The 25,220-nt window shown below is 42.8% G+C and overlaps 1 protein-coding gene across 3 annotated transcripts in view; it reads left to right on the plus strand.

The window, feature by feature from the left end:
- The window catches only part of ptk2aa (protein tyrosine kinase 2aa), a 53,034-nt gene that overhangs the window by 16,825 nt on the left and 10,989 nt on the right, over positions 1-25,220 (plus strand). Inside the window, exons 3-27 of one of the 3 annotated variants that reach the window (XM_076105527.1) lie at positions 1,974-2,218; positions 3,016-3,185; positions 4,049-4,136; positions 4,516-4,595; positions 4,930-4,992; positions 7,098-7,152; positions 10,782-10,922; positions 11,178-11,255; positions 11,353-11,460; positions 12,295-12,412; positions 12,808-12,838; positions 13,736-13,800; positions 14,111-14,197; positions 16,099-16,116; positions 19,076-19,132; positions 20,029-20,106; positions 21,665-21,762; positions 22,168-22,252; positions 22,383-22,483; positions 22,810-22,925; positions 23,257-23,357; positions 23,643-23,732; positions 23,846-24,050; positions 24,351-24,462; positions 24,554-24,628. In XM_076105527.1, the coding sequence (XP_075961642.1) occupies positions 2,018-2,218; positions 3,016-3,185; positions 4,049-4,136; positions 4,516-4,595; positions 4,930-4,992; positions 7,098-7,152; positions 10,782-10,922; positions 11,178-11,255; positions 11,353-11,460; positions 12,295-12,412; positions 12,808-12,838; positions 13,736-13,800; positions 14,111-14,197; positions 16,099-16,116; positions 19,076-19,132; positions 20,029-20,106; positions 21,665-21,762; positions 22,168-22,252; positions 22,383-22,483; positions 22,810-22,925; positions 23,257-23,357; positions 23,643-23,732; positions 23,846-24,050; positions 24,351-24,462; positions 24,554-24,628 (2,421 nt within the window). In that variant the 5' untranslated portion in view covers positions 1,974-2,017. Of the gene's footprint in view, positions 1-1,973; positions 2,219-3,015; positions 3,186-4,048; positions 4,137-4,515; positions 4,596-4,929; positions 4,993-7,097; positions 7,153-10,781; positions 10,923-11,177; positions 11,256-11,352; positions 11,461-12,294; positions 12,413-12,783; positions 12,839-13,735; positions 13,801-14,110; positions 14,198-16,098; positions 16,117-19,075; positions 19,133-20,028; positions 20,107-21,664; positions 21,763-22,167; positions 22,253-22,382; positions 22,484-22,809; positions 22,926-23,256; positions 23,358-23,642; positions 23,733-23,845; positions 24,051-24,350; positions 24,463-24,553; positions 24,629-25,220 lie in introns of all 3 variants that reach the window. The other 2 variants (XM_076105525.1, XM_076105526.1) reach the window with 2 other exon arrangements.

Below are 25,220 nucleotides of genomic sequence, written 5' to 3' on the forward strand. Positions count from 1 at the left end.
TGGATGAAGCTGACTTTACATCTCCGCGGATCTTTCTTGCCTTGTGCGACTGTAGATAACAGGAAAGGATTAAGAAGACAAACAACAACAAGCTTTTTTCCTAAATGTTCCCTGTGTTTTTTATGGCATCTTCACACTCTATACAAAGTGTCAACGGACCAGAACATTGAGATCCACCCCTCTGGAAGTAACTGTTGGCTAACGAAGCTGTCGACAGAAGTGGGAGACAACGATTTCTGCCTCAGAGACTGAGTTTGTGTGTGTGTGTGTGTTTGGGTTGTGTGAGTGTGCTCTTGCAGTTGTGTCAGGACCTTGGTGTGTGTGTTTATTTATGTAGCTTCTGTACACGAGAAGGTGTGTGTGTGTGTGTGTGTGTGTGTGTGTGTGTGTGTGTGTGTGTGTGTGTGTGTGTGTGTGTGTGTGTGTGTGTGTGTGTGTGTGTGTGTGTGTGTGTGTGTGTGTGTGTGTGTGTGTGTGTGTGTGTGTGTGTGTGTGTGTGTGATGCGAGGCTGTGAGACTGCTGGCTGTCTGTCTGTCCTCGGTGCAGACGGACACAGGGAGGGACAGACATGTGTTTCCATGGCTATGAGCGGCTGTAGCCCCTTTCCCATGTGTTGGGACAGAGGTATGAATGAAATCTCCTTTGCACACAACACACAATCAAATGTAGCAATCCCCTCCACAGTGTGACATCTGACTCCATGGGAACTGACTTGGTGTACAGCCAAAGCTACCGTTGCTTGGCATTAGGTGTGTGCGTGTGTGCGCGTGCGAGTGTGTGAGAGAGAAAAAGAGAGAGAGGCATGTTTAGGTGCTGAAAGAGTGATTTGTCAATACGAAGCTCTTTACCATTTGAAATTGGCAGAGTAACATGGAAGTACATATTTATCTCACTGTGATATATCCCTCAACAACTCTACAGTCTCTCCTCTGGTGTGTGTGTGTGTGTGTGTGTGTGTGTGTGTGTGTTTCAGTCAATGCTCTCTCCGTCTCTTCCTCTCAGCTGTAATTACCTGCTAGAACATATCAATTTCCCTTTAATGGAGGTGAGAGGAGGAGAAGCACAGGACTACAGGGAAGCAGAAAAAGAGAGGGAGTGAAAGAGATCTCAGCATCTTCTTTTCTACACAGCGTCATGATTACAACAGCGCACACGGACACGTCGGGCATTCCCAGTTGAAGTTGCCGTCAAATTACAGGAAGTGTGTCAATGTCACGACTTCTTATTCAGGAAAAACATCAGCCTGAGGTGCATTGTCTCTGTGTCACAGACACAGGTGGTTACATATTGAGCCTTGACCCTGACTGTATCTCTCTCTCTCTTTATTTCTCTCTCTGGTATTTCATTGTTCAATGTTTTCCATCTTTTTTTTCTCCCCAAAGAACAATGTCGCCAAAGAACGTCATATCCCAAACAGACATTTGCCGCACAAAGTTTATTCTATGTAAGACAAGAGCAGGATTCAAGTCCACAACATTACAAATGCATCAGCTTGTAAATGACAGCAGAGAAAAGTCCATTATTATCACAGTATACAAACTAGAACTGAAACAGGTAGTTGATTCATTGATTTGTAGATTGACAGATATGTAATTGGCAACTATTATTATAATAGATGACATGTTTCCGTCATTGTTAAAAAAACAAGTGGCAAGCATTCTGTGGTTTCACTTTTATGTCAATGTAAACTGAACATCTCTGGGTTTTAGACTGTTGGTTGCTCATAACAAGCAATGTGAAGATGTCACCAGGTGCATTAGGATACACATATATTGACCAAAGGATTAATCAAGAGGAGAATCAGCAGATTCATCTGTGATGCAAATGTTAGTTACGTAATGAGTAGTTCTTACGGGCATTCTATGTATGTGTACAGTATGTGAAGCAGTAGTAAATGTAAGAAAAAGATATTTTCTCTCCTTTATTCTGGCTCATTTCACTAATGTCCGATCTTCTCTCTTCTCCTGCCCAGAATATGACAGACACCTAGCGGCAGCAGTGTCAGCAGGGAAAACCATGGCCACGGCCTACCTGGACCCCAACCTGAACCACGCCCTCCTGGAAGGCGCCAAATCACGACTGAGCGCGGGGGCGTCGGACCGAACCATGGCTGGCTCCGTGGACAGGGTCCTGAAAGTCTTCCATCACTTCGAGACCAACACCGAACACAGCTGCTGGTCCTCCAATATCAGATATGGAGATGCAACAGATGTCAAGGTAAGAAGAGACGCTCGCTTTTATGTCCCACCACATACTGAATGTATATATGGGGAGAATTCACTCAAAATGACGACTGGCAACCTTTTGGTGGTGCTAGAGGAGTCATGAAATTACCACAGTCAGCAGAATTCATCCTCCAGGTTCAGATATTTCAAAGTATCTTTATCTGCTCTGATAAGGGATTCTGAGCACATACACAGAACCTCAGGTCACGCTCTGTGTGTGTACGTGTGTGTTTACTTTTAGATCCACTCCCATGATGCAGAAACTACTTAGCACGGCTCAAACTTTAGTGGTCGTACAGGATACGTCACTCCAAATCTCCTCTCCTTGCATCCCCTTCAGTATCTAGGTCAGACCCCCCGAGCGTTGGCAACACACATGGTTGTGTGAGCATTATCATGCATGTGTGTGTGTGTGTGTGTGTATGACGTCTGTCAACTTGTTTGGGTGGGAACGTCACGTCGAATCACGTGAAATCACCAACACACACGCGTTGACTCATGCCCTCACTGACCCGATGCAAAATGCAAAAACATTAGTACAGTTGGCTCACTGATATGAGGGACTGACTTCTCTATGGACTGTTTTTGGTCCACTGGCCATCTTTGTTTTATTTATCACTCACTGCACTGACAGACATGTGTTGACCCACCACAGATAAAGGGGGAACTGCTTTGTAATTTAGCCCAAGAGTAATATTTGCTGAATGTACACTTTATCCTTAAATAATATCAGTGTTGAGTCTATTAATGCATCTTTTATCACGTACAATTGTTGCTCTTTGTTTCCAGGGAATCATCCAGAAGATTCTTGACATCCACAAAGTGCGCTGGACGTCTTGTTTCGGCCTCCGTCTCAGCAACGGCCAATCCAGAGACCAGGTGCACTGGCTCCACCCCGATATGGGCGTGTCCCACGTCAGGGAAAAATATGACCAGGCACGACCAAATGAGGAGTGGAGGTGAGAGAAGAGCGTTATCTACTGAACAATGTCATCGTGCTGACGGAGCATCAGACTGTGCTGAAGCCTGTTCATTGTCACCGCTTCGGGCTGCGAATAAAGGACGTGATTTCCACAGAGCTGCTGTGATTTGATTGGCTAACAGGTGGAGTTGTTGTAAAAGTCGTGTCAGACCAGATTTTCCTCTGTAAAGTGTGCTGCTAGGAAAGAGTTTGGGAAGGGGTTGGCAGCATAAACTGTGGGCACTAGCGTGGCTAGTGGACGAACAACAGCACATAGTTAAATTATATTATATTGTGCTTCTTATCAGCCAAGCAGTGTACAAATATATGACATAATAGAGGTGTAAATGTTATCATCAAGTGAAAAAAGACACTTTATACACTTTATAACCAGTTTCTAGACATTTATTGTTCATTATTACTAACTTCAGTCAAAGTCACTGTCTCCTCAAACAGCTAGCATCAGCAGTAGCGGAGTAGATTTATCGCAAACAACGTTAACAATAATACGACCCATCTGTTGTGTGTGTTTGAGTTGGTCTGGCAGTTTGGATGTTAATGCACTGGTATATATTACGTTTATTGTGGCAGTCTGGGTGCTGATGCCATTGTGAGGTAGAGACCTTTTGCTCCGTGGCCATAAAACGAGAGAGAACCAGATGCCGGCTTTGTCTGACTAAGTCAACAACTGTCTCCATCCGACTCTCCTCCGCTGATCTTGAAATCAGTCTTCTTATTTGCATTCTTGCATATCAGTCGCCTCCTCGCCTCCTTCTGTCTCTTCCTCTCCCTACTCCTTCTTGAATCCTCTCTCTTCTTCTCCTGCTCATCACTCTCCCTTTTTCTTCTTGTCCACTGTAGGTATGAGTTAAGGATCCGGTATCTTCCAAAGGGCTTCGTGCAGCAGTTTACAGAAGACAAACCCACACTCAACTACTTCTACCACCAGGTACACACACACACACACACACACACACACACACACACACACACACACACACACACACACACACACACACACACACACACACACACACACACACACACACACACACACACACACACACACACACACACACACGCACACACACACAGAGAGAGACACACACACATATTTAATGTTCTGCCAGCAGCGAGCTAGCAGCTGAGACATATGGCACTGCTTGAAGGACTGTGTGTGTGTGTTTGCATTCTGATAATCTAGGTCACCAGGACTGTGTGTGTGTGTGTGCGTGTGTGAGAGAGATGGATGGCTTGACATTTGTTGTTTGTAGCAATAAACGTGTTGATGAACATGTTTTTGTGTGATGTGCGTTTGCGTCCCCCAGGTGAAGAACGACTACATGACAGAAATCGGGGAACAGGTGGAACAAGATGTTGCTCTGAAACTGGGTTGTCTAGAAATCAGGTGGGATGTGCTCTTTTAGGACTTTGTGCACGAATAACTCAAAGCTACGATGTACTCCACACTACTGTAGTTCTTTATGTTCGATGTCTATTGTCTTTTTACAACAAGCCAAACTCTGTTGGTCTAATCAAGTTGTTTATCCTGTAACTGTTGCTTAGGTTTAGACCTCTTCTGTCTTTGTGGACGTGAAGTTGTAGCAGGGATCCCTGTGCTGCTAAAACATAAAACCTGAATAGTTTTTAAACGCATTTGACAAACTTTAAATCGTGTGTGTGATCACAGTGAATGTATCTGACCTCGTTCTCTCTCTGTGTCCTGCTGGTTTCAATTCCAGGAGGTTCTTCAAAGAGATGAGAGGAAACGCCCTGGACAAGAAATCCAACTATGAACTATTAGAGTAAGTATTCTCCTCCTGAGCTAAATGCTGCGGCAACTCACAAGCTTTCTGCTACATCACATCCTTCCTCTAACTGGAGATATGTTTTGTAACCCCGCAGAAATAACAACACGGTGTCACAGTGTGTTTGGTAGAGGGTTCCTATGCACGTCCTAGAAATCTGGATGAGTGGAAAACAAAAGAAAGAATTGAAATAAGAGACAAAAGTCTGGAAACGTTCAAACATTGTTTTTTCATTGACTGGTGCTGCGAAAGTCTGACGTGTAGCTGCACTTATCTTTACTCAACACTGTGTTCATTCAGTCACTCAATCACCTTCGTCATGTTTTAATGCTCCTTCATTTTTGATGATTTGTTTGGGTTTGGGCTGCTCTGTCTATGTAAGCTCCCCGTGTTGATCCACCACCATCTCTCTGCTGGATGGACGTGGATGAACATTAACAAACTTAACGAGGCTCGGCTCTAACGTGATCACATTCCAATGAGCTGCCCTCTTCCAATGAAGTCTTTCTTTCTGCCCGTCAGCCTAACAAGCTCTCCAATTAACAGAGAAGAATGCCCTCTGTCTGTCCACCAACATCTCTTTGTCTCTCCTCTTCGTCCTCTCAGTCCTCCTCTGTCTGTCTGTCTCTAGACTCTCATCCTTCATGTCCGTCTGCTTTTCTCCTGGGTTCTAGCTGTCTTTGTTTTCTCTCCATGTCTCCCTCGCTGCCTCTCTCTGTTGATTGGAAAAAGATGTTGTGTCATGCATAGTTTAAACCAGCAAGAGGGAAAGTGCCGTCAGGCCTCTGAACACACCAAGCTGACAGTTGGCCGCCGGGGCTCTTGTTAAGTGTCTGTGGATCTTAGCTCATACATTGTGGGAAGTGTCTGTTTTTTTCACAAAAGACAACAATCCAACTTTACATTTTCTGTGTCCATAATGTCCGAATAATTCCTTTATTCATTTTCAAGAGGTTTCCATGAAAGAGCATCTTGTTCACGTTCGCTCTGTAGGTTACTCTAGTAATTAATTCAAATGAATTAACTGGAAGTGTACTAATTGAACACTGTCTCTATTTTCCACCATAATTTGTGCCAATTACATAGTTCTTTCCAGGAAATCTCTCACACATTATTGGGAACTTATTAGGAGATTACAGACCCATATTCTCCAAGTATATAATAAGATAGCCTCAATAGATTAGCCATGTTTGCATTTCTACACAGTTGTCTGTCTCCTGGTTGTTAGGCAGCCACTGCACATGTGCATGTTTGAGACCAGTTGGCTGTCGTCCTTGTGGTCTGTAGAGCTAATGCAACATTTTGAATCAGCGGGCCTTCATCCGCTCTGCTTGTTCTCCTCGTTCAGAGCCTTTTATTTTCTGTTTGTGCACCCTGTGATGTACACAGCTTTGATATTGAGAGAGAGGGAGAACCGTTTTAGGGGTGATGCACAGCGTGTTTTATCCTTTCATAGACGTGATGATGGACAGCCCCAAGTGAAGTATTTACACATGTGTTTGCCATAGAGAGTATTATTAAAGAAAAGCCCGATAACCAGAGGGAAGCGCCATCTTTGTGTGATTTACGACTATAATTGACTGATATTTGTTGGAGAAATAGGATGACGTAAGCTCTCAGCCTCTCTCTCTCTCTCTCTCCTCGTTCTCTCCTCGTTCTCTCCTCCTCCCCCCCTGTGCTCAGTCCTCTCTCCAGAGTTTGAATCATTAGTTAGCTTCCTGTTTTACCTCTGCACATCTTTCTTTGTCTCTGCGGTCTCCCTCTCTTTGTACTCCTCCCTGCCTCTCTCCATCCTTCTTTTTTTCTCTCTCTATCTCTCTGTTTTTCCTCAGCCCCGTCTCTTAGGAAAAGATGAGTCGTGCTCTGCATTGTCAGCACTTAGTCGCGGCTTTCTGTTTTATGTTGCTTGTCTTCAGTTGCCCGTCCCGCGTAACACTATCTGTCTGTAGCTATTGTGGGTAATTTCTCTGCAAAAGGGAAAAAAAAGAAAAGCTGCTGAGATCAGATAAAGACCAAAGTGTTTGTCAATTAACATTCCTCAGTGTAATTACAGCGTAGTAATCATTCTGCTCTCTTTCTCCCGTATCTCTCTCTCTTTCCAGGAAAGACGTTGGTTTGAGGCGTTTTTTCCCAAAAGACCTGTTGGATTCAGTCAAGGTGAGAATAATTAGAGTTTTGAACAATGCAATATGTCTGGTTTCTGAAACAAACACTGTCTTCACTTTCTCCTCTTGAAATATTTGTTGACGAAATAGTTCAATAGGAGGGTTTCTGATCAAAATGTGGGCGCCCTGGTAAGCAGCTGCTATCCTATTGGCCCATCTGCTCCGCTGGAGTTGCTCGATTACTAAAACAAAAGTAACCACCGTGTGTGTGGTTTATGGGCAGCTCCCTCCTCTAACGCTCCTCTGGAGCCGACTTTCTGAACGTGCTACTTGATGTGTTGTCAGACCCGCGCTGGCCTGCCTGACAAAGCCAGAAGCAGTCCAAGACTCGGCGCGAGTGAAGTGAAACGTTGGCCAACCAGTTTAGTTGACTGAGAGAATGAATAGGAACATGTGATACTTTTACCAGAGCCCCTACTTACGCATTATATATAGATGAGTGTGATGAATGTAGTTTTCACCAACGAAGAATCAATGTTCTGCAAATCTCATCATTACAGGAATAGTTTGACAGTTTGGAAAATACTTTTATTCGCTTTGTCTGTCCAGTAAATATAAAGTTAGCTCAGCTTATCACAAACACTGGTAGGCTAGCACTGAAATTTGAATTTGTTGGTCGGCAATACGGTTCAGTGTTAGAATGGACAGTTGATTTGTAGTTCGGCAGACGTCGGTCGTGGACGTTTGTATGTGACGGCTGGGTGTGTGCCCGCACAATGGACAGCATCTGTGTCAGTGATACATTTACGGCACGCGTTTATAGGGGAGTGTCTTGGTGTGAAAGAAAAGGCCCCGGTCACCCGAAAAGGTCTCGATGTCAGCAGGCGGGCGGACAGATGCTCTGCAGAGGGAGAGAAAGTGTGTTTGTGTGTGTGTGACCCGGAGGTCATGTTTAAACCCACTTTCTCTTTCCAACAATGAGGAGGGAGGAGGAGGCGGCTCCTTCTGGGGTCCCCCCCCCCCTCCCCCCCCGTCTGTCAAGCCCCGCTGACTCCCCCCTCATCACCGACTCTACCTCCTACCCGCTCTCATTTTCTATTTTCCACGACAACACACGATCCCCTGAGTTCTGCTTTCTAAGATGCACTCAGTGACACATGTGTGGTCACACATCTGCACATCTGACTTCAATGTAGATGTCTAGACTGATGTCATTTAATGGTGGCTTGTATATGATACATGCGCGACACATTTAAATGAATGCAAGAAAAAGTGTATTTGTTACTTGCGTTTAACATCATGAGATGTAAAGCTGAAACATTGAGCCAATCAATTCTTAATTGCAACAATGGGATGATAGAAGAAACATCTTTGGGTGTTGGACTGTTGGTATGTGAAGACTTTCGGAAATTGTCAAGGCCATTTAAAAAAGACCACACAATTAATTAATGACTTAAGAAAATACTTTACTTGTGTCTGAGTATCTTTGAATGCATAATTATATCGTACATTAGGAGTTAAAACAGTTAATGTGAATCAAATGACAAGTGTCTGATACATCTGCTCTTACACACATCTCTTCCATACATACATGGATGTGTGTGCGTGTAAGAGAGAGAGAGAGAGAGAGAGAGAGAGCACAGCTGTCTTTTACGTTTCCGTCGTTCACTCTGGTGAAAGAGAACGGTCGCCATTTAATGGGATTATTCACCCTCAATGGACTCTACTTCCACACACACAAACCCAGGAGCAGGTGGCTATGGTAGTAAACAGTGACTGACGTTAGCTGTGGTGAACGCTTTATAAAGAGCAAAGTGTGTTCATTTATATTGACAGGCTGAGCAGCAGATTTAGTAAAACTGACCTTTAGTGGCTCTGTAGATCAAAGTTTGATCAACCAGCCCCGAGCTTGAGCCGAGGAGTCTGTGTCCTCCTCGTCTGATTGATAACTTACTGCATTACTCTCTGTTTGGTGATATTGAAGTGAGATCTGTTGTCACTTGAGCACAATCATCAATGAAACACAAAGTCTGAAACGAGGGCCCCCTGTGTCGAAACTCTTCATTCAAAAACCAAGAACAAGTACACTAAAGTACAAAATATCTTCCATCTCTTGCAAAAACAATACTTCATCATTGTGTCCTTCCTTCTGTAAACAGACTGACAAAAAAGGTAAAAAACTATCTATATTCTGTCTGTGACTGGCCAGCAGAGCGACATAACTGGACAGCCTGGTGATGGGCGATGGAGATAGCTACTGGCAGCGCTTCCTCGCAGGAAGGGTGGACACTTCTGACTGACAATATGTGTGTGTGTGCGTGTGTGTGTGTGTGTGTGTGTGAGGCTGGTGGAATTCGAGGAATTAAAACACAGATCCTATCAAGAGCACGGAGAACACACAAATAAGCGCACACGCATTATATTCTGTTTGCTATGACATCTGTTGAAATGACACACACGCACACACACAGGAACATTGTAGATAAGTGTGTGTGTGTTTCTTGATTCCTTCAGGCTTATTGACTCAACATCTGGCAACAGCGCTCTGTACTGAAATGAAGTGCAGATATTCATGCTTTTATTTACAAATGAATAATAAAAAACAGCAATAGAAATAGATAGTTGTTCAACTAAATGGTGAGTAAAAGATAATTAAAACTTAATTTTCACAATGTGAACGATTCTGCCCCCAAAGAGTTTAATACAAACTGAGGAGTTTTTTTATTTGACATCTTCTGGGCCTCATTAGACTCACCTAACATCAGTCAGTGGCTTGTCTAAGGCACATTTAACGGTCAATAAATCAACACAGTTTGTGGCTTTAATAGTTAACTGTTCATTTAGTGTAGAATGACCTCAATGTGAAGAACCAGTCTACTGTAAATCCACACGTGCTTTTTTTAAGCCTGGTTTGTAGTGCACTAAATCCCCTCTAATCTTTATCTTAATCTATATACGGGGAGCTATTTATAGTTACAGAGTGTCTGTCCTGTAAACGTGCTTGTGTGTTTGTATAACGCTGTCATCTACATTTTACTGCCCTAAATACTGAATATTTGACCATGAATATGTATAAAAGCTCAAGATCATATGAGGGGTGGGGGGGTGAAAAGATTATTTGGTCAGGGGTGAATTCCTCTTCATATAAGTCACAATGTTTTAATGTATACATCAGATGAAGAGGATTATGACATTGTGTGTGTGGGTGTGCGTGTGTGTGTGTGGTGCATCTTTACGTCCAGAGAATAATGAAAAGTGTTGCTAAATGGATTTTCTTTCTGTCAGCTTCCCATCTGTCTACTCTATGACGTAAGCAACCTAAAATAATCAGGTCTGAGAAACACAACTTGTCTCACCGTGAGTCTGTGTGAGCGCCTCCATACAGAGACATCTGAGTTACACGACAGATGAACGGGTGTTTAATTGATTGGTAACCAACAGTATTAATGTGTCTTTGTGAAGATATTGATCTGAACTAACAGTGTCCCTGGAATGAAGTGCTGAGGTCAATTTGATTGGAACCAGAGTGGACTATTATTCAATCAATGTTGTCCCTCTCGTAGTGTCACATGCACACATGCACTCGTGCCTCCTACTCTTTTCGTACAGAGTTGAAGATTTTCTTTGAGTTTAGTCTAATTTTTATATAATTTCTTTTCCCCCATTCTCTCCTCTCTTCAGGCTAAAACTCTTCGAAAGCTGATTCAGCAGACATTCAAGCAGGTCGCCAATCTCAACGACGAGCAGTGCATCCTGAAGTTCTTGGAGATACTCGCGCCGATCTATCGCTACGACAAGGAGTGCTTCAAATGTGCCCTCGGGGTACGTTTCTTCCACTCTTGTCTTCTGGGTTTTTGAAGCTCCGGTTCGTTGTGTTAGGCTGCCCTCTTCTGGTGGCACCAGGTTCTGCATGTATCCCAGAGGTGGTGTGGTGCCACAGAGTGTTATATGATTCATGCCATGAGTACTACAGATACTCTGCTCCCTCCTGCTGCCTTGTTATTGTCTCCCTCATGCCTCGTTGCTCTCGCTCTCTTCCTTCCGTTTAACTCGTATGCCCGCTCTTCTCTCTAACAGTCCAGCTGGGTGATCCAGGTGGAGTTAGCTATCGGGCCAGAGGAAGGGATCAGCTACCTCACGGACAAGGGATCCACGGTGCGTTCACAGCTAGCACTTGATCATTTGATTATGAATAAATATGGGTATATTTAGCCCAGTTTAACTCTTTCTGTGTTCCTCTCTCTGTCCCCAGCCCACCCATCTAGCTAACTTTAACCAAGTTCAGTCCATCCAGTACTCTGCCATGGAGGAGAAGGACAGGAAAGGGATGCTTCAGCTCAACGTAGCTGGAGCTGCTGAGGTATTACTACCCTGTCTGACTGTCTCTCTGTCTACGTATAGAAATGTGCTCATGGAAAACTCAATGAGTTGCAGCAACTCAAACTTGTAACTTTTGACATTTTAGACATCTGGTATTCTGTTTTATCCCTATGATAAATAGATAATTCTCATTGCTTCTCCTTTTATGTAATCTAGCTTTATGTAGCACACACTTTCCCTCGACCTGTCTCAAATACACGTCGACAATTTCTACCTTTCCCAAGATCAACTTGATGTACTGAAATACTGGAAGTTTAGTTTAGTTTCTTCTCGAAAGTGTATTCAATCTCATACTTTTAGAGGAAGCTGTGAAAAGGACAGAAGAATGCAGGATTTCTGCATACTTAATAGGTATTATTTGTTTAGTAATGATGACTGCTTTGGCCTCTAATGATACTAAAGACTTGCCATACGCTGTGTCCATCACGGTGCATAGCGTGGTTACTCGGCCCTCTGTGAGTGAGTGAGTGCGTGTGTGAGCGGCTGCGATGGATCCAGTGATTGGTTTTCCATGTATTCATTCCACATACTGGTTATACTCACGGAGGAACACATGTGTGGTGTCTTTCTGTTTCATTGACTTTTATAGTATTGGATTTACTTGCACACACACACACACACACACACACACACACACACACACACACACACACACACACATGCTGTGAGAGAGAGCAGTTTTCCCATGACGCAAGGAGCAGCTGGAAACCCCCCACCCCCCACTGTGCTGTTATGTGTAAGAGTAAATGTGTGTGTCTGTGGAGATAATGGCTCTTTGTAACAGGCCTGCCACTGTGTGTGTGTGTGTCTGCAGCCTCTCACAGTTACGACAGCATCGCTGACCATGGCAGAGAACTTGGCCGACTTGATTGACGGTTACTGTCGGCTCATCTCGATGGAAGGTCACTCGTTCATCGTCAGATTTCAGAAAGGTATGAAACCGAAGATACCGCCTTTCTGTCCCGCGTGATAACCTTCTTTTCAAACTTTACAATAAATACACCAAAATGTACTACCGTGTGCAGCAGAGCGTCCTACAACATCCTCCATGTTGGCAAGATATCAAAAGCTTCTTGTGATTTGAATGTTGCAACAATCAATATAGCCAAATTGTTATATCTAGTGCTCTCGGTTTAGATAGAGAGTTAGTAATAAGTTGTGCAGCGCTGCTATTTAATAAATACTATGTGATACACTGAACTACACGCTGGTTGTATACTTCATGTATCTATTCTACTGCTGTATAAGGAATGTGTTTTGTATGCAGGGGAGTTAAATCTTCACATTACTCATTCCTGTGCAGACGATTTGTGTTTTTGTCCTCTAGAGGGAGAGAGAGCCCTGCCCTCCATCCCAAAGTAAGTACCTGTCTCCTTCTTAGTGTTGTTCCAGTAAATCCTTCATCTGTCTCGTGCACGTATGAAACGTTGAGCTGTGTTTTACTCGCAGGCTTACCGGTCCATTTCGGAGACTTAAAAAAAAAAAGAGCTTTAAAGGGTTGGCACGGTGCCAGGCGTATCGTAAAAATAATCAACTGATTAACCTATAATGAAAATAAGTCGGTTGCAGCCCAGTGGTCTTACATTATCACGGCAGTGTCCATTAATATATTGCATCAGAACTCAACAGACTAATCCGTTTTGAAAAGGTTTCTATTTACCAATTACTCAGCCAAGAGAAAAACGTAACTGGAAAAGCTCACGACAGCAAAGGCCTTCGTCATTTTTTTTTGGGGGGGGGGGGGGGTTTTATGTGTTTGTTTATCCGTGACCGTAGAAGCTCGGACGTTTCGTTTTCACATTTTGCTGCCACTTGATCAAATTCAAACACCAACCGTTTTGCTTATTTTTTGGTAATTTCAACTCAAATCTCTCTCTCTCTCTCTCTCTCTCTCTCTTTCTCCTCTTTCGCTCCATCTGTGGTCAAATAAGGAGATACGTTTAGGAGCCAAATATTTTCCACTTAGGGTTTTTAAACACTTGGGTAGTCTCCTCCTCTTTCTCTCGTTCTCTCACTCTCTCGCTCTCTCTCTCTGCCTGTTGTGGTTGTGATGTAAAGATGGTAGTAAAGCTCAGATGACCCAGATGGAGAGACCACTGCAGAGGCAGAGAGATAATTGAAACAGTCGGTGTTAGTTTACAGAGGCAGTGAGATCTGACTTTAACAATCCCTTAAACCTAGGTAGGATGATGTTATATCTTAGCATTTAAGATGTTTGACTGTTGTCTAATTTGCTTCTTTTTCTTCTTTTCTAGGTTGTCCAACAATGAGAAAAAGTTAGAAGCAGTCAGGAGCGGAGTGAGAGCCATCTCTGTCTCAGGTAAGAAAAAGATGACAGGTTTAGGAGCAAGACGTACACAGTCTGGTAGCTTTGTTGGCTCCAACGACTCTCTTTCTTTCTGTCTTTTCATTTCCTCCAACATCTGTTTTCTCTCTCATTGTTTTTCTTCTCTGTTGGGACTGCCTCTCCCTCTGCCTCACCCTGTCCTCTCTGTTCCTGCTTTCTTTTGTTTACTTCCTCACCCCCTTCTCTGTCTTCCACACATCTCCCCTTCTGTACTCATTCACTCTATTTTTTATTTTTTATTTCTCTCACACTGGTCTTTCTTCCCCGCCTGATTGGCCTGCAGACCTAGTGACATCGTCGTCTCCCAAGCCAACCAAGGCGCGGCGTTTCCTCCTCCCCTTTGTCTTCTGTTCTGATTCTCCGGCCAATGGTATCCTCCGCTCTCATTGGACAGTTAGTGGAGGAGCGTGTCCACAAAATTGTGATGTGGCGGAATGAAATGCCTGATTTGATGATCATTCTTATTGGGTAATGTTACATTGCAGTAAAGATGGTGTTCAGAAAAACCTCAGAGAAACAAGCCGACTGATGAAGTCAATAGGCAAGAGTTGCACAATATATGCAGTTTAACATTTAAGAGTTGTTTAAAGGACTATTTTGTCTTCCTGGGTTGATTTACAGCACTAATCTGGCTCAGAAAAGGTTGAAAAAAATGCTGTATTCAAAATATTGACACAGTTTTGGTTGCTGTTTATAGATTTTGCATATTTTCAATGCAAAATTAAGATGGTTTTGTGGATGAATCACTTTCATCTGCTGCATCACAATCTGTCTCTTTTTTAGGGATGCCCTCTTCTACTAAACTATCTCTGTCCTCAGTGCCTGGTTGCTTTTGACTAATTCAGTCTCACGCAAACAAACAATAACTGTGTGTGTGCTGCAGCTTCTAACCAAGTCAATGCTCCTAAAGTAAGACTGGTGAACCAATGGAAACTCTGAATTGTGCAGTACATTCGTTAAAACCTGAGGTTTTTCTCTGTTTTACTTCTCACACATTTGTATTATATTTGCACACATACAAGTATTCTGTTTTGAGCCAACCTTGCTGGCAAAGGCGACTAAAGATGGATATTTATTCCTCTTTGAATGCTGCGACTGTAAGTAGCCAGTACTGACATCCAGAGTCTCCGTTCAGCACACGCCTTGCCGTTGAGCTCACAGTTTGCTTATTTTTAATCATTATTTTCAATGTTTTATGCCAGTTGAGTTGGTGCCAGGTTTTATGCCAGGTGAGTGAATGGAGAATGGCATTCGTCACATGGTATTGACAAGGCATGACAGAAATCCTCCCTTGGAATCTTGTGTTTCCCAGTTTGACGCCCAAATGGTCTAATTTTGATTTTTGGCAGTTTTGACAGTTGGTGGCATGGTGGCCAAGTGTCACTGTTCAAGTGTTCTCAAGCAGCCGATCAGCACCAGCTCAGGGATGTAGTTCTATAGGTAGGGGAAATGAACAGATTATAACCCTAACAAAGTGTGTTTTAAGATCAGTCATAAAAGCCCAAAGTGTATCAATAGCAATCAGATTATCTGGAAGGGAAAACAAAAAAATTGTAATTTATCAATTTAAAGATATCAGCAAAACAATAAAGCCAACAAATGAAAGTGGTATCATCCTTCTCATGTAAATCTCTACGTGTATATACTAAAATGTCGAACTCTAACTTTATGATTTGATCTCTCCTCCTTGTTTGGGTTAAGATTCTTAAGAGACCATTACAGTAATCCAGTCCTGTCTAGAAACTGCTGTGTAGTTCCACTGCAAGTGTAGAAGTGTGAGAAACGTTGCTCATGAGATGAGGACGGTGTGAGGATCTAACTCTGCTCTCTGTTTACATCACACCACTTGTTCTCACAGGCTGCATCCTCCTGTCTCTCTGCTAAGCGAACATTAACTCTCTAACTCACAGATATTCACAGCTTGAAGCAGACCTCATGCCTCATGGAAATCCTTCCATATTAGTTTCACCTACATGTGTCTGCGCCGCCCTAATGGAAGTTGTGACCTGTTTCTCTTTCATCAGAGATGTTTTGAAAGCTTAACTAACTGCCCGTTGAGTGTTCGGCTTTGCAGATCCTGCAACATCTCCCGTGTTGTTTCAAGGCTTTTCGTGCTCTAACCGCTCTCTCTCTCTCTCTCTTCTCTCTCTCCCTCTTTTCTCCGCTCTGCCTCCTCCTCGCTGCTTTCTCTCTCTCTCTCTCTCTCTCTCTCTCTCCATTCTCCTCCTCCTCTGCTGTCCCGTTTCCTGCATGCTCTCCCGGACCCCGCAGAGGATCTTAGTGGGGATGGTAAAGTTGTGCTGTTGTTTATCAATCTCTCTGTTGTCCCTTCTTTATGGTCCTCACTCCACCAACACACTGCAGCCTCCTGGGAACGGGTAGCATGCGTGTGTTGGTGTGTGGGTTGATGTTTATGCATGCATTGCTACATCTTTAACAATGACGCTATGTGTGTGTGTACGTGCTGTGTTGCGTACATATAGAGATGCAGAGTGATTTAGGTCATTTAGAATGAAAGGACGTTTTAGCTGAATGTTTCTCATGTTTCAGTGATTTGAAACATGAATGTATCGCTCGTAGCTTTAATGAGTTTGATCTGTTAGTAGCAAGAGTCAATATATTTCAGTATTGTTTTTAAGATGTTTGAGTCTGAGTGTATTTGTGATTATTTTTAAAGTGGACTACCACTAAATTTGAAATATGTCTCCTTTTAACCACAAGAATGACATAAAAAGCAGAATTTGGAAATTAAGTGGTGTTTCTCTTTAAGGGAACTTCTCCAAACTCTCTCTTTCTCTGTCTCTCTATCTCTATCTCTCGCTCTATCTCTCTATCTCTCTGTCTCTCTATCTCTATCTCTCGCTCTATCTCTCTATCTCTCTGTCTCTATCTCTATCTCTCGCTCTGTCTCTCTCTGTCTCTGTCTCTCTCTTTCTTTCTCTCACTCTCTCTCTCAGAGAAAATCAAGCACACGTGTACTCACATACATTCGTGCACACAGAGTGGAGTAGGGAGAGGTTTGCTGGATTCAAGAGCGGGTGCATTCCTGGCTATAATGGGCTAACTAGCGCACACACACACACACACACACACACACACACACACACACACACACACACACACACACAGTATCTCTCCACTGAAAGCAGAGACAGACAGAGTCAGGCCAGTCCGACTTGGAAAGGGTTGATTCTTTAGAACAAATCTCAAACCATGTGAGCGAATATGCAGCAATACAAACAATGGACTTCACAGTACAGACTAAGAAATATGTATAAAAATATACAGAACTGAAACAATTTAAGTAATCTGCTGATTTAAGTGCAAGAAACAAGTTAGACAAAGTTAAAGAAACAGTTTGAAATTAGCTGGAAACATTTAATCATTGCACGCAGGGAAACATTGGAAAGACTTTCTGGATAAATAAAAAAGCGAAATGTTTTCTAGTTGCTGAAATGTGTTTTATTGAATAAACCATGGCCGATGAAAGCCACATTTTGCTGAAATGCAATGTTGTATATAATCAGTTTATCTACTGAAACCCATGTTAGCAGCAGCAACCAGAGCGTTTGCTTTTATTTCAGATCATATAAAGGTATTGTTAGCGGCGCATTAAAGGCTTTCCTTTTCTTTCATGTGAAACATAAATCATGCACAGCAATGGTTTAGCAAAAGTCCTGCTTACTTGATTAAAGGTTCAAACTGGGATATTGCACTGGTAACGTAATAGTAGTAAACGTTATAACATCAAAGCCTTCAGTGTTTCATTCATCTTTTCCTTAAATGAACAGTTGGACACTGAAACACGCGTATTTGCTTTTAGAGTTGCATGAAACTGCTGATACCTCTCTCATGTCATTAAACCGTTAAACATGCAGCCTGCAGCTGGTTAGCCTAGCTTAGCGTAAAGACTGGAAGCGGGGGGAAACGGCTAGCCTGGTTTTCTTTAACAAAGATTAAACAAACATGATATGACATGTTAATTAGTGAGCTGTTTAGTGCTGGTTGGAGGATTTTCTTTTAACCCCGACACAGGCTAGCTGACCCCCTGCTTCTAGTCTTTGTGGAGAGCTAAGCTAACTAGCTTCATATTTACTGTGAGGACAAGAGAGTGGTGTCAATCTTCTCTTCTAGCTCTAAATGTATGTTTTCCCCAGAATGTCTTTTAGCATTAAACATGTTTCAGTTGACTTTACTACGATCCAGTGCATTATTTAGCCTGCCTTATATTACAACAGTTTATTATTATATTACAAATGCTTTCTTCAGCCTATTCTACATGCAAGGCTCTGCATATAATGATAATCTTGAGAAAATCAGCCACCGGCTTTAGAAAAGGATATCTGATAAGTTTCGGGACACGTTCCCACAGAGCCTGATAAACCCCGGGCAGAGCTGTGAGGGTAGCGTTCGGGACAGCAGATGTTCGACTCTCGTTTCCAACAGCTGAGTCTGCACACTGATTTTATTTTAAACACCACCATCTGGTTTGGATAGACTGGGTCCATCTTTCCCTCTCTTTTTTCCCTGCTGGCTCTCTCTCTCTCTCTCTCTCTCTCTCTCTCTCTCTCTCTCTCTCTCTCTCTCTTTCTATCTATCGGATTCTGTACAGATTTGGTCCTAAACGTTGCCATCTGCTTACATGAAGGCTACACTCACTATTTCTTTCTCTCACTCTTTTACTCTCTCTGTCCTTGCCTCCTTCCTCCTGCTTTCTCCTGTTCATTTTCTACTTGACTCTCTCGAGCTTTCTTCTTTCTGTCTTCGTCTCGTCTCTTTTTCTCTCCCTCCTCCTCCTCCTCCTCCTCCTCCTCCACCACAGTTTACTCCCTGCAGCCCAGCTGCTCTTACACAGACTGATATGCACAACACATGCTCAGCTGACACTCTCCGCCAAGTGTGTGTGTGTGTGTGTGTGTGTGTGCAGAGAGGGAAAGAGAGGAGCTACGTGGGTGTTGCTTTGGTTTGCGCAGGAGTTTGTCGAGACTCTTCATACTTTATTCCTTAGTTTCATTGTGCAGTTTTTTTACCGCACACGTGTGTTTTTGTGTGTATCGGTAGACCCTTCATACCACAGCGGGCGCACGGTAAACGGAGTAACATGTGCATGATTTTCCTATTGTTTGTGTTTGTGTATTTGTGTTATTTTAGACTTGCCTGTGTGTGTGTGTGTGTGTGTGTGTGTGTGTGTGTGTGTGTGTTTTCTTTTGCATGTATTTACCCTCTTTGTGTGTGTGTCATGTTACAGAGACCGATGACTATGCTGAGATAGTTGATGAAGAGGACACATACACCATGCCCTCCAGTAAGTAACTGATTCACTCTCTTTTCTTTTGTCTAACGTCTCCCAACCAAAGTCATGCCAAAGTACTTTGTGCTCAAGAACTGAGCTTCTGTTGCGCTGCAGCAGGAGATTAAGTTATTCTTCTGTCGGATGCTTACGTTCTCAAACTGATTTTGTTAACAAGCCGAGAGTGGCGTGAATCGTATCCAAGACACACACTCAAACAGGGAGCATCAGAGAAGTTGCATTACACCACTTTTGGTTTGGTAGCAGCTAATCAACTGCGAGCCAGTTTCAGCGTCTTATATAAACAGCAGAGACACCAGCTGGAGGTCAGAGAGGCTGCAGCTCGTACTCTGGAACTCCGGTTTGTTTGACACACATCGCATCTGTCAAATTCATTCATATGTTATTCAAAACCCCCGAATGTGCTGGTAAGCTTGGCTGTAGCCCCGTGAGTAATGGCGGTTTTAGCCCTCGGTTCCAATGCATTTAATGTGGACGTCTCTCGGGCAGCACAAAGTACTCGTGTACCGCGTGGCCAACTTTGAAAATGGACTGTGTTCTTCTTTCCTCCCACTGTCTTTTTCTAGTTCTTATTCATTATACTGCCGTTACTTCTTTGTCTCTTTTGCTTTGCTTCTTTTTGCAACTTCCTCTAAACAGACGTTCTACAGACTTCTGACATGTTTTCCTACTCTGTGCTTGAGTTTGTACGTATGTTCAAGTCATGCTGTCTGCTGTGTGTATAAAAATGAAGCTGTATTACAGTAACGACTATATAGCAAACCTACTCCTGACCATTCTGTGGCCGTATTCTTTCATTAACTTCTTTATTAACAAAATGTCAGGTAAAGAGTGAAACGGGTCAGTTCTCTCTGTCTGCATATACTTGTGTGTGTGTTTAAACCTTAAAGCAGCTGTCTGGCTCTCTTCATCTCTCGTTCTTCCTCTTTCTCCCATCGCCAACACAGTCAGCTATGGAGTAGTTGAAGGTAAAGCTCCCTGTCTCTCCGTCTTTCTGTGCTACCGAAATGCCTTGAGATTCTACACTGTTCTTCACGTTTTTTCTTTGCCAGGCACTTGACTACGTTCTCGCCAGCCTAAAAATGAATTGGTATAAATGATGTGGCTTTTTTCTTTGAGAAGTCAGGAACCAGTGCAGGACGATTTCTTACTAGTGTTTGTCAAAGAAAAATACAAAGACTCAAGGTACCGAATATCCAGGTTGTTGCTGACTTGTGTTCGTTGGCGTTCTGTAAAGTGCAGTTCATCTGGGTCTTGTGTTGAACATGAAAGGGAGAGCCGGTCCATAAACAATGCAAGATGTTCCTTCACAAACAGTTTAATCAGTGTCCCCAGACCTCTGCAGCGAAACAATCTCACAGCATTTGCGTTGTTTATTGGCTTGGTTCTCATTTTATTTCACCATCATGTTGGCAGTGACATTTTAATTTATTATCATGGTCGTATGTTGTTGTTCTTCAGTCATCTGTGGGTTCTTTTGTGTTTGAAGCGGTTATGAATCCAACTGGCGTATAGATTCATTTCAGTACATTTCTTTCTAAAAATGGAATGTGTTTTGCGTTTATCGGTCGGTTGAGTCAAACAGACAAACTTTGTTGAGTCTGACAGATGAGTAAACTAGTGCAGGATAAGTTCCTGATGGTCCTGCGTGAAGCTCTTATACTCAGCGTTTAGTCCATTTTCACAGCGGCTGGTTGGCTGCTGACATTCACGCAGCACAGAAATGTTTACGACCTTTTCAACAAAGCGCAAATATTGATAGCGCATAAATGTCAAAGCATGAGGATGTCCCGTGCAAGAACTACCGCTTTCTTTCAAATTCTTGTGGACATACTCACTGAATATAGAAACGTTACTGCAGACACAGATCATACTGAATACACTTCATATCCAGTGTGTCCATTATATATCAGTCTTTTGAATATTTCACTCAAAAAGTCCACGTTTAGGCGCTCATCTATGCTTTGCTCTTGATGTTTGTATGCAGGGATAAACATAAATGATAATGGGACCCTGGTGTGCATGTAAACACTGATTTTTTGTGAACATTACTTTTTGTCTTTTAAATAGGTTTACCGTATGTTGGTGTGTTATTTTGTGTGGCAGTGTGCATGTCAAGTCACGGTTTGTCTAGTTAGACGTGTTATGGGAAGGTAATATCATCTTGGGTCGAAATATGTTTGTGTATATTGTTTTATTTTAGTCTAATCTGATTTCTGGTAATCAGATTAGACTAAAATAAAACAATATGGGGTTGGGTGGGGTGGGTGGGGTTCATCAACAAGGACGATCATTTAACTGCCGGAAAGTTACAAATCATTTCAAAGTATCTTAACTTGCTTTGTTGTGATAGAAAGAATCACCTGATCTCACCCAAATGTTCTCGTCCTGGTGAACTCCATCCACGTGGTCCAAGTACAGCATGTCACATGTAATGGGTTTTCCCAGTGTTTGCAGTGTAAACAGCAGGTAAACGTATAAATCTCCCATCTTTCCACTTCTCTCCTCTCTCTTCCACTCGCTCAGCGCGGGATTATGAGATCCAGAGGGACAGGATCGAGTTGGGCCGCTGCATAGGAGAGGGCCAGTTTGGAGATGTGCACCAAGGAGTCTATAACAGCCCGGTATGTGGAAATACACACACGCACACACTCGTGCATGGGAACACTTTTTGTATACTAACCAATCAATCATAAGACATATGTAGGATAAATAGTTTGGTTGTTACTCTATTATCCAGCTAAAACAAACCATTGCAGTTTTAAAAGTATTATCAATTCTGCACCAACAAGCTCAAAGATAAGATTCTGATACTTTATAAACTGAACATATTGAAAAACATTTTTGTTAATGATTTGAATTGTTGTCAGAGTTGTGTTTTTACACGTTAAGAGTTTAGTCTATTCAGTGCTTTAAACATGAATTTAAACATTTTATGTGATACTGCATGTTGAATACTATCAACCAGCCTTATTACTGTAATATGTCTAATCTGCTGACCTGTGTGACTTGTACCATGTGTTCTGCAGGACAAGCCATCTCTAGCTGTCGCCATTAAGACCTGTAAGAACTGTACATCAGACAGCGTCAGAGAAAAGTTCCTACAAGAAGCATGTAAGAACAAACTGTGTTTTGTTTTTACTTGACTTATTAACGAACCATATTTCATTTCATACATGCTGAGTGTGTTTATGTTTATGTGTGTGTGTGTGTGTGTGTGTGTGTGCGTTTGTTTCCCTTGCAGTGACGATGCGTCAGTTCGACCACCCTCACATCGTTAAGCTGATCGGAGTGATCACAGAAAACCCCGTGTGGATCATCATGGAGCTGTGCACTCTGGGAGAGGTACGCCCGAGGCTGTGTAGATAACGTACCGTTCACACATACGCACTGACTACAGTAGAGTGTCTGTCACTTCTGTTCAGCATACAAAGGGAATTGATGAGTGCAAGTCATGACTAGGAAAGGCCTGAGCTGCAAATCGCTCATATGAAGAAAATAAAACACTTGATTGATACTTGTTGACACTTGTAGGTTAAACGTCAAGGTAAGGTCTCGCTGACAGTCTATTATCAGCGTGAGATGGTCACGTGGGTTGACGTGGTATCTGCCATGTTGTATAAATACACTGCATAAAACCATCTTCTATGTCTTTCTCTCTCTGTCTACAGTTACGTTCCTTCCTTCAGGTGAGGAAGTACAATTTGGATTTGTCCAGTCTCATTCTGTTTGCCTACCAGCTCAGCACGGCGCTCGCATATCTGGAGAGTAAACGCTTTGTACACAGGTACACACACACACACACACAGACACACACACACACACGCATGCTCAATATAGATTTCTAACGACCTGTGGGCAAAAGATTTAATGTACTGGATTTACATTATTAGTATTATCATGTCATGTCATTGTAACTAGGGCAGTTTCAGGAGTTTTGTTTTCTTATGTTTAACTTACTGAAATGCAGTGACTGTATAATAGCACTTTGTAGCAAGTATGGAGTGGTGTTCAGGCACTGCCGTGGTGTTTCACTGTGCATCTCTCACGTTCATGCTGAACAATTGACACATAGCATCTATGGTTCAGGCCTAACGACGATCAATATTGACTTGCAGGGACATAGCAGCACGCAATGTGCTGGTCTCTTCAGTCGACTGCGTGATGCTCGGAGACTTTGGTCTGTCGCGATACATGGAGGACAGTTCTTACTACAAAGGTGATGATACTCAAACACATGAGGAGCTTTGTGTTATTTTGGGACACAGAACGGTGTTCACTAATGTTTCAAATGTATCAGTTGCACCAGTTGCCAGTACTCTACCACCACCAACAGGTTACATCGGGATACTGCAGTTTATCTTCACTCTATGAAGACAGTGTCTTCTTCTCGTCTCTGACCCTCTGGAGAGATTGCGAAATACACCAGCAACCACATGACAGAGTAATAAATGTAATGTATTTATGAAATATTGACGTTACTGTGTTTGTCTTTGTATATTAGCTTCTAAAGGTAAACTTCCTATCAAATGGATGGCTCCTGAATCTATCAACTTCAGAAGATTCACCTCCGCCAGCGACGTCTGGATGTTTGGTGAGTTCTCATCAATTATATGGGATTGGGTGTGTTGTGTTACTGTCATTGGAAAAATACACGTACAGTACATCATCTGAGACACAGTACTGAAGAACTCTGTCTCTCTGTAGGTGTGTGCATGTGGGAGATCTTGATGTTCGGCATCAAGCCTTTCCAGGGAGTGAAGAACAACGACGTGATTGGCAGGATAGAGAACGGCGAGCGATTGGCTATGCCTCCTCAGTGCCCGCCCACCTTCTACAGTTTGATGACCAAATGTTGGTCGTATGACCCCAGCAAGCGGCCGCGATTCACCGAACTCAAAACACAGCTCAGGTAACTAAATGTGGTTTTTTTCAGTTGTTGCTTATAAGTGCTTGTGTGTGAATATTAATTACATAAAAGGCCATCATACTAACACTATGGCAATGCTTTCCAGTGCATGCCACTTGTATGTTACACAGACAGTAGATAAGTAGAAGTCACTCACTAGAAGTAAATGGATGAATAACTGTCCTGTTTTAGTGATTTTGCATACATTGACTATTGATTATTGCCCATCAAGTATTTTAATACCTTGGTGTATTTACCATGAAGTAATCATCGGCTATCCTTCTTTGTGTGTAACTTTTGTAGCACCATACTGGAGGAAGAGAAGCTTCAACAAGAGGAGAGACTTCGGATGGAGATGAGGAGACAAGTCACCGTGTCCTGGGACTCTGGAGGGTCCGATGAAGCACCGCCTAAAGTACGACTGAGCTGATTGTTGTTGTTTTCTTGTATTTCCACACGTGTGTGACATGGCTGATAAAGACAAACTGTTGTCTTTCTGTCTGCAGCCCAGTAGACCAGGTTACCCAAGTCCTCGCTCCAGTGAAGGCTTCTTTTCCGGCCCCCAACTCAACCACTTCCCGGTACAGAAAACACACACACACACACACACACACACACACACACACACACGGCTCCTGAAGTGAGAAAACTGTGCTCTTCTGTTGCCTCTCATCCACTGCGGCTGCAGCAGTGTTTCCTCTGACCTCCAGCAGTGTGCAGCGCTACGGAGAGGAAGAAGTCAGGACTCTGTAAAGTCTGACAGGAATCTTTAGGAACAAACTTACTGTAAACTGCTCAGAGAGGGTCATCAAGGAAAACACCACTGGTCAGGAATAGATAACAAAATATTATTTCAGGCAAAATAAATGTGTTTGTGGCAGCGACTGCACACTCAAGGTGAAATGCGCTGATCTTATCGGTGTTAATTTAAGAACCGTGATCAAATATTTGTAATGGTTATGTGTGTTCACTACCACAAACACTTCATGTGTGTCCTGCAGTTGCTCCTCTAGCTGCACAGCTAGTACAAGCTATGCAGAGCGTTTATTTGCTCTTTTTTTTACAGAGGGCTGTTCAGAGAGTATTTGATCAAAACTTTGTTGGAATGCCGTTTTCAAAAAAGGTGCATCAATCAGAAATCTTAAAAACATACCAATACTCTTTTATTTTACA

This window comes from Anarhichas minor, unplaced genomic scaffold (genome assembly GCF_050575085.1).
Source record: "Anarhichas minor isolate MPS153535 unplaced genomic scaffold, ASM5057508v1 ptg000033l, whole genome shotgun sequence".
Taxonomy (NCBI): Eukaryota; Metazoa; Chordata; class Actinopteri; order Perciformes; family Anarhichadidae; genus Anarhichas; species Anarhichas minor.